This window comes from Protomyctophum bolini, assembly GCF_963924005.1.
Source record: "Protomyctophum bolini genome assembly, chromosome: 7".
In the NCBI taxonomy this organism is placed as follows: Eukaryota; Metazoa; Chordata; class Actinopteri; order Myctophiformes; family Myctophidae; genus Protomyctophum; species Protomyctophum bolini.
Genome location: NC_137868.1, coordinates 50,179,578 through 50,192,267, shown reverse-complemented (window position 1 = coordinate 50,192,267; position 12,690 = coordinate 50,179,578). Strand labels below are relative to the sequence as shown.

Here is a 12,690-nt window from a genome sequence, read left to right as displayed (position 1 = left end):
ATTAAAATACACTTTGAACTCAAAGTAATATGCATGTGGCCGCGACGTCCCGCGTCGGGATGGCGGTACTATTAACAAAATAAATCACACCTGTGTGAACTGAGTGGTGCAACTCCCCTCTCCCCCTCCTCTCTCTATCTCTCTCTTTCTCTCTCTCATTAGCAGGCAGCAGTGCAGCACTATCTATCTCTCTCTGTTTCTGGCACAACAGTGCCCCTACTGGTACTCATAAAGTCACATACATACATAGTCACATAGTCACATAGGTTAAAACGGACATTGCTGTTCCTTGGAGTGGTTGCACCACTCAAAAAGGAAAGTACTGCCACTCCAGCAATTAGAAGTCAATGTCGGAGTGGCGGCATGTCGAAGGAGGGCTGGCACCGGAATTTAGTCCATGTAGAGAATCTCCCTGGGTTAAAATAAAAGCATAAAGAGTGTAAACACATGGAGGCGGACGGACATAGTCTGTTAGCTTATGTATTATTATCATTTACACATAGGCATGTTTATCACTGTAACAGTTTGGCTCACATGTAAAACAAACAGGAGCGTCACTTCGTACTGCATTTTCAAAGTAGAAAAAAATAAAATAAAATCACACTTGTGTGAACTGAGGGGAGCCCACTGTATTTATATCGGCCGCATGACTACTTACGTCGTCTTTTAGTACCCTAAACAAACATTAAAGTCCACAGACTTGGCTGGCAAAAGATTTACGTCATAAGTACTCTAAACAAACATTAAAAACCCCATAGACTTTGCTGCCATATGACGTCATCTTCAAAAGCAATGCATTGGAGGGGCTACCGCCCCTTAAAGAAATCACACCCGTGTGAAGTGAGGGGCGCTTATATATGAAAGTCTAACTCATGTTGCTATGATTAGGTGACGTAATGGTGACTTAAAACAAACGGTGACAAAAAAAATATTAAATTCTCTTTATTGTTAATGGCATTTAATGTTTGTGTTAGAGACAAGATGGCGTACATTTTCCCTTCAATGGCGTTTTTAAAACAAACAATGAACTAAAAACAAACATTAAACCTGTATGTACAGTAGGAGGGCTAGCGTAGTAGCGCCCCTCAAAAATTAATTAAATAAAGCTCCTTGTTTGTATCATTAATAGAAATGAAGGAAATCTATAACAGCCTGCTCCCCAACAGTTACAAGAGAAGTTTGAAGATGGAGGAAACGTATAACAGCCTGGTCAAAAGAGAAACAAATAATAATACATCATCTCATGAACAACTGAATTGAAAAAGATACGCTGTGATTGGCCAGTAGTCACATGGGTGGCAGCGTGCTGTGGCCTCCGCCATAGTGGAAAAATAAATGGCAGCCACTGTATGATACACATGCCCCAGAGCCGAAGGAGGCATCTACCTTTCTATGTCTATGGAGATACAGACACCTCAGAACCGAAGGAGGCATCTACCTTTCTATGTCTATGGAGATACAGACGCCTCAGAGCCGTCTACCTTTCTATGTCTATGGAGATACAGAGCTGAAGGAGGCGTCCACCTTTCTATGTCTATGGAGATACAGAGCTGAAGGAGGCGTCCACCTCTCACAGGAAGTTCAATTTGTCTGAGGCGTACACGACGTCACAGGGGGGTGTGTCTGAGTTGAGAACGTCCCCCAGCTGGAAGGTGGAGGCAGGGCCTGAAGGCACGACGGGGCGGGGCCCGGTGTCCTCCACACCTGGCATCTGAAACACACCTGGCATCTGGACCACACCTGGCCCCTAGTGGACACACAGAGAATGAAACACACAGCATCAAGGGTTAATGAGTTGAGTGTGGAAATCTAACAGCCCTCTGGAGCGAGTGTGGAACTATAGTGGCCCTCTGGAGCGAGTGTGGTACTATAATGGCCCTCTGGAGCGAGTGTGTATATATAGTGGACCTCTGGAGTGAGTGTGGAAATATAGTGGCCCTCTGGAGTGAGTGTGGAAATATAGTGGCCCTCTGGAGCGAGTGTTTGAACTATAGTGGCGTTCTGGAGTGAGTGTGGAGATAATGGGTTAATGAGTTGAGTGTGGAAATCTAACAGCCCTCTGGAGCGAGTGTGGAACTATAGTGGCCCTCTGGAGCGAGTGTGGTACTATAATGGCCCTCTGGAGCGAGTGTGTATATATAGTGGACCTCTGGAGTGAGTGTGGAACTATTGTGGCCCTCTGGAGTGAGTGTGAAACTATAGTGGCCCTCTGGAGTGAGTGTGGAAATATAGTGGCCCTCTGGAGCGAGGGGAAATTATATTCAGACAGCAGTGAGAGAGAATGTCTTACTGGAAGGCTGACTCCATGCTGAATGTGATCTGAAGTGGCAGGAGGCTTGCTGGGAGGATGGCGTTGGTTCAATTCCTAGCAGACAAGAACCACATTGACCAGTTAAGTTTACACAAGAACCCATGTTGACTAGATTAGTTTTTGTCCAGCTTTTGGTGTACGTAACACAATTTTTGTCCCAACAGACACATTAAATGCCATTGACAATGAATGGACAATTTTGAGTGTTTGTGCAAACACAAACATTGATGATGAAAGGATGTTTGGCTGCTCTTTTTACATTTGTGTCTAATAAACTATTCGATCAATTAATCAAATCAAGTAAAAGTATCAAGTCCCATATTAAAGATCACTATCTCTCTCTGGTTGTAGGAGTGGTTCCACCACTCAAAAATGTACTTGAGTGAGGGTAAAACAATAAATAAAAGTATCAGCATCAAAATATACTTCAAAATGTAAAGTAAAAGCACTCACTGTGCAGAATGTCCCATTTCCCAAGTTCAAAATGTATTTAAAAAATCATTTGAAAAATAGCTGATCTATGTGAGCTTGTAGATCTGCTATTTTCTAATTAAGAGCGTCTGCTAAATGCCTAATTTTGCAAACTGTACCTCGACTCACAGGAAAACACCAGCATGCGGTTGATGTTTTGACACAGAAGTAAAAAGTGTGTATACCTCGTCTCCAGCACGGTCGTAAAGCGGACGTGGTTCCTCCGCCGGCCTTTTGGAATCATTGCAGGAACAACAGCACTGGCGCAGAAAACAAACGAGCAGGACGGCCGAGGACACGGTGAACACACGCTTCCCGAAGAACACCAGGGACTCTGCATCTGAGAGGAGAGTGAAACACATGAAAACTCATGACAAATGGCAGTTTTGTAAAGCATGGGGTTCTCAACCCTTCCATAGAGCATTGGTTCCCAAACTGGGGTCCTGGGACCCCCAGGGGTCCTTGAGGGAGTTCCAGGGGGTTCCCAGCTAAATGATAGTTTGTAACCAAATGGACCCTTAGGCCTAACTCTGAGAGTGTACGAATGGAACCAAATGGACCCAAATTAACATTGCTTTTACAATATAAATTGGGGGTCTCAGAGATAGAAATGCCATTAAATGTGTGTCCGTAGCCTGGTTTGAAGTAGCCTGGAACTCACCTATGCTTTTTATGGCATAGGCAGCTCCCGGCAGGATCCTCCGGGAGAAACTATGTGCAGCTGTGTGACATGTGTGCGTGTGTGTGTCAATTTAACAAAGGTGCAGACGATCAGAAATCAGCAGAGAGTGAGTGATGTTTGCGCTACTCTATGGCCCCTTCAAAGCACACCTCTGTGACACCTACGACAACTGGATGGCAGATACACCAAGTCAGGGAACCTGAGAGCCCCTTCTCGCCGCATCCTTGTCGACTGGGTCCTGAGAGCCTGGGACGCCCTGGATCGGGACACTCTCGTCAACTCATTTAAGGTGTATGTGTGCGTGTGAGCGTGCGTGTGTGCAGCCGTGCGTGCATGCGTGCAATGGCTAATTGCTGATTTTTGGTATCCTCACAAGGTGTGTGGGCTGACTGTAGCAGTGAAGACCAGCTAATTCACTGCCTCAAGGAGGGACAGCCATGCCGGACAGGTAGAGAGCAGCTTGTGAGGGCTAGAGAGGAAGCATAACGTAAATGACGACGTCAACGCCCCTTTTTCCAGGACTAAGACGTGACGTTGACGAACGACACTAAAATAATTCGGGACAAGACTGACGCTGACGAGCTAAATCAGCTCTGTTTGATGACGATGACGAGATGTGTGTGTGTTATTGTTGACGAGACGAGGCTAGACGAAAATGTTAGTGGATTGACGAACAAAGTTTTAAATGCATGAAAATGTTCCGCCAATAATGCACAGAAATGCTGCTCTCACTGCTATCCTCCTCTCCTTTCCTTGTTGGTCACGCCAAGTGAACAGTGGAGTGGTTGTTTAATGTTTATACCGCTGGCTGGCCTGCGGCGCACATAATGAGCTTCAGTTCATATGCTAAATGTTTTATAAATCAATCAGATTATCACACGATAGACTGCAAGATGACGAAAACAGTTGCACTGAGCCATCTCGTTAAACCCAGCTGGCTGCGATGAATAACCTAATCATTAGGCCTAATCAACGTCATATAGTCACCAACCAATCCATATAATTCTGTAGTGTATGATGACCACGCAATGTTACAGTCCACTGCAGGCTACAGGCTATTTGATTTACAAATGTATTAGTATTATAATCGCCGTCCCTCGGTGCGGCGGCGCTCCTCGTTATATGTGCCGATTTAAAATAACAGATCTCTAAGCTGTCGAGACACGCCATGAGCGGGTGCGTGGATGTAAACTTTGTAGGCTATGTTTGTTCTTTTGGACGATACTTGGGGTCTTGGACATAGCTTCACTTCAGAGGAAACTAAGGGGAGCTACTCACCACCACTGGAAATGGAATCCATTAGAATGATATGGAAATGTATACATTAACAGTCTAACGTGAGCTACATAAATCCTTTATTTCGGAGATAAGTCCATTGAACTCCGTTCTCTCTCACACAGACACACACTGAACCACTGACGGCGCGTGCCGCTGCGCTGGCCATGGATTAAAGTGGCATTCTTTTTTTTTCTTTGTCAGACTTTATCGGGCTTTATCTGTCTGTCTGTCTGTCTGTGTGTGTGTGTGATCAAGATCATGAGAGCGACAAGAGTTCCGCAATTAACTTGTGATAGAGGATGATGATGATGATGGGGAGGGGGAGGACGAGGAGGAGGAGGATGAGTGGCATTGAGAAGAGATGGCCTCAGTTGCTGCTGTGTTGTTTTGATGGTGGTGGGGTTGTTCTTGTTTATACATTTGATATCATAATTCTATACACTGTTTCTGATATTTAAAAGGTATTTTTTATAACATTTCATTACCTAGTACTTACTAGTACTGGTAATTTCTTTTGTATTACCATCCTGTAAGTTATTACTGTAGATGGTATTGTTGCACTAAATTGGAGGAGAAGGGTGAAGAGTATCTGTAGCATTGAGATTGCTACAGTCAGGGTTCCCACAAGTTTAGTTCCCACAATTTCTTTTAACAATTCATATTCTATTTCATTTCTATTTTCCCCATTTCCAGGCCTATAACAATGGTGCATTAATGAGGCTATTTTATGCTATCAATCCCCCAAGCAATGTAATGTTTCTGTTCTGCCCAGTCACTCCTAGTGTCTAGCAGAAATAACGAATGTCCACACGATGACAATGTAGCTGAAGGTTCTCTTGTTTACTTCCACACATTAGGTTGCATACATAAATCTGGCGGGCACCGTAACTGACGTCATTCACATGAGTCTGGGCTAAACCAACATATGGGCTAAACCATTGTCCCAGGATACCACACATCCCCCTTCTTTTAAAGGAGAAGCATGACACATAGCTGAAAATCAAAGCACAAAACGTATCAACTTTTCAGACAGTCTCACTGGGGAAGAACAAATGGGTTAGGCAACAAAATAAGTGCATTCAATTATACACCATAACATCAATCAATCTCAATCAGTGAAAATCACATCATTCCCTCTTTTTTCTTTTTTTTTTTTTTAAACAACATCAGTGAAATAACAGTCACAGGTCCAAAATGGCTCTTGGCTTAACTAAGCGGCCTGACCTGGTAGTAGTGCATTGTGGCAGCATAGTTGGGGAATTTGCAACAGTCTGCTGTAAAGTCTCAGTGGCCTGAGGCTCGACCTGTTGACCATCCGTTGCAACTCTGTGACCTGCATCTCCCTCGGTGGTCCGTAGGAGGTGACGCCGATTGCGTCGGAGCGCGTGGCCCTCATCTGTGATGATGTTGTAGGATCGCTGGGTCCCTGCTGATCTGACGACTGTGGCGGGTTTCCACGACCCTGTTGGTTGCTGGAAGCGGATCGTGGCTCCTACTGGCAGTGCAGGCTGTGGTCTGGCATTTCTGTCGTAGTATTGCTTTTGTCGTTTTTGGCACAGTTCTCGTCTACCTAGAACTGCACTGTGGCAGGCAAGTTCTGGTCGCAGCCGTTTCTCAGTGGTTGGAAGGATTGAGCGCAAACATCGGCTCATCAGCAGCTGCGCTGGTGACTTGAATCCGTCTACTGGTGTGTTTCTGTATTTCAACAAACTGAGATATGGATCTGACCTCTGTGCATGTGCTTTGTCCATGATGGCTTTGGCTGTTTGCACAGTTTTCTCAGCCAGCCCGTTGCTCTGCGGGTACAGAGGGCTACTTGTGATGTGCTCAAAATCCCATGTATTCGCAAAGTTCTTGAACTCTTGCGAGCTATAGCACGGTCCATTGTCGCTGAGCAATTTCTGACAAATCCCGAACCTGGAAAACATGGCCTTGAGTTTCTGGATCACAGCGGTGGATGTGAGGCTAGTGATTTTCTCTACCTCAAAATACCTACTATAATAGTCAACTGCAACTATATAGTCAGTCTTGTTCCATTTGAACAGATCAGTGGCTGTCACCTGCCAAGGTCGGTCTGGAATGGGGTGTGACAGCATTGGCTCTTTGGGGATGGAGTTGCGTCGTTCGAGGCAAATGCTACAAGATCCAACTAGTGTCTCTATTTGTTTGCACATCCCTGGCCAGAATATAACATCTCTCGCCCGCTGCTTACACTTCTCCATGCCGAAGTGGCCTGTGTGTATGCGTGAAAGCATGTCAGCTCTGAGTGAGTGTGGCACGATGATTTTCTCACCTTTAAGCAGAATGCCATTTGTTTCTGTTATTTCATCCCGGTGGTTCCAATATTCAGTGACGGCAGGGGGGCATTGTTTTGCAGTGTCCGGCCACCCTGCTTGGATAATCTTCTTCAAGGCTGAGAGTTGCTCGTCTTCGGCTGTAGCAGTTCTGATGTCTTCCATTTTCCGGTCACTCACAGGAGCACTGCTTACAACGGAGTGTATTTGTGAGTCCATGCCCTCACTCAGTGAGTCATCACGGCACATTAGCAGCTTCCTAGACAGTGTGTCCGCTACTGGAATCTGCTTTCCAGGCTTGTGAACAATGTTAATGCTGTATCTTTGCAACTGAAGTATCATGCGTTGGAGCCTCGGCGGTGCAGCTGCAAGGGGTTTGCGCATAATTGTCTCCAGTGGCTTGTGGTCTGACTCGACGATCACCTGACGTCCGTACAGATATTGGTGGAATCGCTTACATCCAAAGAGCAAGGCGTATAGCTCCTTTTCGATCTGAGCATAATTTACTTCAGTCTCATTCAGTGCTCTGGACGCGTATGCGACTGGTTTCTCTTGCTGCAGTAGGACTGCTCCCAATCCATATTTGGAGGCATCGACCTGCAGTTTCACATCCTTTGTGTGGTCAAAGTAGGCAAGTACTGGGCCTGGCTCTTGTGTTAAGATGCTTTTCACTTGCTGGAACGCAACATCATGGTTCGAGTCCCATACAAATTCACTGCTCTTTTTCAACAGTTGACGGAGCGGGGCTGTTGCCTCTGAGAGTCTGGGGGCAAATTTTGACAAGTACGTGATCATGCCCAATATTGTCTCTAGCTCTGCTTTACTCCGTGGCACGGTCATGTCCTTGATCGCCGAAACCTTGTTGGGGTCAGGTCTGACACCTTCACGTGTCAGTGTGTGTCCAAAGTAGTTCACCTCTGTCACACAGATGGTGCTCTTGTACTTGTTCAGTTTTATTCCTATCTGTCTGGTTCTCTCTAGCATGGCACGCATCCTCTTTTGTGCGGCCATACACAATGATGTCATCGACAATGGCGGCGACGCCCGGGAGTCCCTCGTAGGCCTCATCCACTCGTCTCTGGAACTCATCTTGTGCAGATATGATTCCGAATGGGAGTCTATTGAACCTATATCTGCCATAGATGGTGTTGAACGTGGTGAGAACGGATGACTCATGGCTGAGTTTTATTGTCCAGTACCCAGACCTGGCGTCTAGCACACTGAAATACTGTGCACCTGCAAATTTTGGAGTAATGTCATCTAGAGTAGGGAGCGGGTAGTAAGGTCTCTGGATGGCTTTGTTCAGGGGGCGGGGATCTAGACAAATCCTAATCCTGTTTTGGGCTTTTCTACAACCACCAGTGCATTAACCCAGTCTGTTGGCTGAGTGACCTTCTGGATTATGTCCATTTTCTCCATTTCATCCAGTTCATCTTTGAGCCGACTGCGTAGGGCGTATGGTATGCGGCGAGGTGGGCACACCACTGGTGTTGCGTCAGGTTTGAGGTGAATCGTACACTCACCGGGAAACAGTCCAATGCCTTCAAACACATCTGCATATTCATCCATGATATTCATGTGTGGTTTGGGCTGTGGGTCGGGCTGCGCATCGACCGTATGGATTATTTTGACCAAATTCAGGTCTAGACATGCTCTCATGCCCAACACAGGTGGAGCGTTGGCATCAATTATATCAAAGTCAAGCATGACTGTCTTCTCTTTATATCTGCATGTTAGCCTGCAGGCTCCTTTTACAGTAAGCACATGCCCACCATAGCCTGAGAGCTTGCTGGCTTGTGGGCTTAATACTACATTTCCAAATAGCTCATGGAATGTGTTTGCTGGTATTACATTAGCCTGGGCACCTGTGTCAATTTTGAAGTTTAGCTTGTGCCTCTGTTTTCCAATTTGTAATTCTGCAAAGGCTTGTTCTTTGTCTGTGTTTGCATGCTGTTTTGTTATAGTGTCAATGTACAGTTCATCATCACTTTGCTGCTCACCAGTGTCAGATATAGCATGCATCCTCTTTGCCTGTGGCTTGCTCTGACGTCGCTGTGGTGCTGACCTGCACATCCTAGCAAAGTGGTTGAATTTGTTGCATTTGTTACATTGACGTCCCTTAGCTGGACATTCCTCAGCACGGCTGTGCTCTCTCCTGCATGCTCCACGGTCCTCCTGCATGACGTCAGCCTTGCTTACTGCTTTGCGACCATAACGTGCTTGGTCCGTTTTGAATGGTCTCCTGCTGCTAACTGCGTGGACAGACTGATTAGCTCCACTCACAGTCGAACACTCCATTGTTTTTAGTTGTTGCTGTGAAACTTCATGTGATCTTGCAATGTCAATAGTCTTCTCCAGCATTAAATCTAGACCGTAGCATAGTAGCTTTTCCCTCACTCTCGCTGAGTTGGTGGCAAACACGATTCTGTCTCTGACCATTTCGTCACTTTTATCGTAATTACAGTCCTTCACTAGCAGCTTCAGCTCAGTTACAAACTGGTCAAAGTTCTCACTGTCGCCTTGCATCCGTTCCTGGAACTTATAACGTGCAAAAATGGGGTTAGCTTTGGGTATAACATAGGCTTCAAAACCGTCATAGTACGTCTTCAGTACCTTCCTTTCGTCTGCCGACAGAGTCCACGTATTGAAGACGTCTCTGCCCTTCTCTCCTATCCACAGGAGTAGGTAGCTGCATTTCGCCTCCTCTGTTTTTGCAGACAAAGGTCCCGAAAACATTAACTCCACATGCTGGCAAAACTTTCTCCATGCATCGGATAGATTGGACGAGTCCCAGTCCATTCTTGGCATCGGAACGCCCGAACTTTCCATTCTCTTCTCCTCTTTTCTATTTCGATCGAGAAAAAAAACAATATATAAGCTTAAAATTCTGACACCATGTAATGTTTCTGTTCTGCCGTCACTCCTAGTGTCTAGCAGAAATAACGAATGTCCACACGATGACAATGTAGCTGAAGGTTCTCTTGTTTACTTCCACACATTAGGTTGCATACATAAATCTGGCGGGCACCGTAACTGACGTCATTCACATGAGTCTGGGCTAAACCAACATATGGGCTAAACCATTATCCCAGGATACCACAAGCAAGACTCAACATGAAAAAAGAACAGACTAAGATGAAAAAAGAACAAACTAAACACGGTGCACCATGTTGTAGCTCTATTATTTATGAAATTATATCCAAACATTTTAATTCCAAAGCTGTTCTAGGCCTGTTTTTTAAATAAAAAAAGAATCCCTGAATGTCATGGCAGTATAGGAACCCAGTATTATTATGTTGTTTTTATGGTGGTGGGGTTGTTGTTTTGTACAGTATACTTGTAAACAGTGTTATACAGTTATGCAGTTTTGCATAATCTAGGTTTTTTTGTATAATTATTACCTGGTCCATAGACAATATTTGCACATTTGAACATGTTGATATTTATACCTCTTTACCTCTTGTTTACAGTTACAGACAGTAACCTTGTTTGTGCACTGCTGGCATGTCGTTCCTCTTGTTTAATGCAGTGTACAGTATTATCTTGTTTTGTAATTTTGCACTAAAATGCAGGACCAAATACTGTTTTTTTATACTGTGACCAAATAATGGCCCTGTGCAGGCCGGTCCAAAAATAAATAACAGTACTGCAAATAACGGCCTGGTTCCTTATAAATGACCGGAGTCCGAATTGATTTAGCATATTAACAGCCCGGGCTACTATTTGGTAATATACGGTATCTGTACCTAATGATTATGCCTTGTTTTGCACCTATGTTTATTGCATTGCACTGATACTATAGAAATTCATCATGATGAGCCTTCTTGTCTTACTTCTATTATTGTTACTGTAATGTTGATGTTGCAGGGTTGTTTTTTATTTTTAGACCACACAATTGCATTTTACCACTTGTAGCCTACTTGTTTAAGTACTGACACATAAACATTCTTGAATGCCACCAACAGCGAGAGCAGGGACGGAAAGGCAAAGTCTTGAGTGGAACTTCAACATACAGGTGGGCCTGAAAGTAAGTAGCCTTGCCGAGCCATGAGGCCCATAGGGCAGGAGCCTATCTTCTGTTTCTGTAGCGTGAGGCAGCTTGATGTACAAGTACACCCCCTGGCGGGTACCGTCCTAAAGTCGGCTCTTTGGTGCAACTGAAAATTTCTGACGAGCCGAAATCATTTCGTCCGAAACAGCGGTAAAATAGAATCGGCCCAAAGACTCTAAGACAGCCCAAGAATACAGGTATGTTTTGATAGTACAGTACATTATTATTCTGTGTATGTGATTACCTTGCTTATTGGAAGTCACTCTGGATAAGAGTGTCTGTTAAATGTCTAAATTGTAAATTGTATGTGTGCCAGGACTAAAACCACAAGCATCATAAATGGGGCATTGTTGGCACCACATTTATATGTTATATAAATGTGTTACCCACATATTGTATCACATTTTGTTGATATTACTAGATTTTTTTTTGCGGCTTACACCTTTTATTGGTTTTATAAGGGACAGACAGTAGGCTGACAGGAAACGGGACAGAGATGGGGGGGATGACATGCAGTAAAGGCCGTGTCGGGCTCGGGAGTCGAACCCGCGGCACACTGTGACTGGATCACCAGTCGGGTGCCCAGACGGTTACGCCACCGCCTGGGCGATTGATATTACTTTAATAACAATCAGCTGATCTACAAGCTCAAAGCGCTGCAGCGCAAACGACAATTTGACATGTCATTGTGAGGTATTCTGTCTGTCTATCTGTCTGTCAGTCAGTGAGAGAGGTTAGGAGAGGTTAGTATTTTTCAGACAGCTCTGCTTGTTGGCTGAAGAAATACCTTAAATTATACAATGACACTTTAACACTAGGAAAGTAGTACCTCCAAGTGCCTAGCCACCTAGCTTATTTAAAAAAATAAATCACACCCGTGTGAAGTGAGGGGCGCTCTTATCATTTTACAACATCTAGGACAAAACAAACATGGAGAAAACAAACATTAAACACTGCTCATTGTTAATGGCATTTAATGTTTGTGTTAGTGACAAAACAAACATTAAACTAGGAGGGGATAGTGCCCCTCAAAATGGGCCAGAGGAGCATGACCAACTGGCCAATGACTTTTTGGACTACCAGAGCATTCTGCAGTAGCAGTCGGACCCAGAGGATCCGATGGAGATGGGCAGCTTCTGGGCTGAGATGGCAACCAGAAAACACAAGGTAAGAATTATTCCTGCCTCATGTTCACAGTAATTCACAGTTCACAACTTGATTAAACTAGTAAAGCCATATGATAATGTTTTGAAAAATGAACTGCTAATTTATGTTTAAGGTATGTTGAGGGTTAGCATGTTCCAGGCTCGCCACCATTGCCAAGCTATAGTCCTGGTTCTCCCCCACTCCAATGCAGACGCAGACAGGGTGTTTTCAGTGGTGGTTTTGAACAAGACCAAGACCAGGAACAGCTTGTCCCTGGATGGAACCATGCATCCATTTATGGCTCGTACACACTGCATGACAGGAGCATTTTTAAAGGCTGATGAAAGCACTCGCCGACGCCTTCCCGAGCGTTTCTGAATATATAGCAGGTTTGAATTTGACTCTCTCGCCGAATGGACATCATACAGTATGAACTGGGTTGCGACTGCGTCCCGGG

General features: G+C 44.8%; 1 protein-coding gene across 1 annotated transcript in view; it reads right to left on the bottom strand.

Annotated features, from left to right (window-relative positions):
- Nucleotides 1–1,570: 1,570 nt before the first annotated feature.
- LOC308318786 (uncharacterized protein) overlaps nucleotides 1,571–12,690 on the bottom strand; it is a gene marked incomplete at both ends in the record, with an annotated part of 32,259 nt that continues 21,139 nt past the window's right edge. Inside the window, 3 exons of the mRNA XM_080768417.1 lie at nucleotides 1,571–1,747; nucleotides 2,291–2,365; nucleotides 2,968–3,122. Of these exons, the coding sequence (XP_080624543.1) occupies nucleotides 1,571–1,747; nucleotides 2,291–2,365; nucleotides 2,968–3,122 (407 nt within the window). The remainder of the gene's footprint in view (nucleotides 1,748–2,290; nucleotides 2,366–2,967; nucleotides 3,123–12,690) is intronic.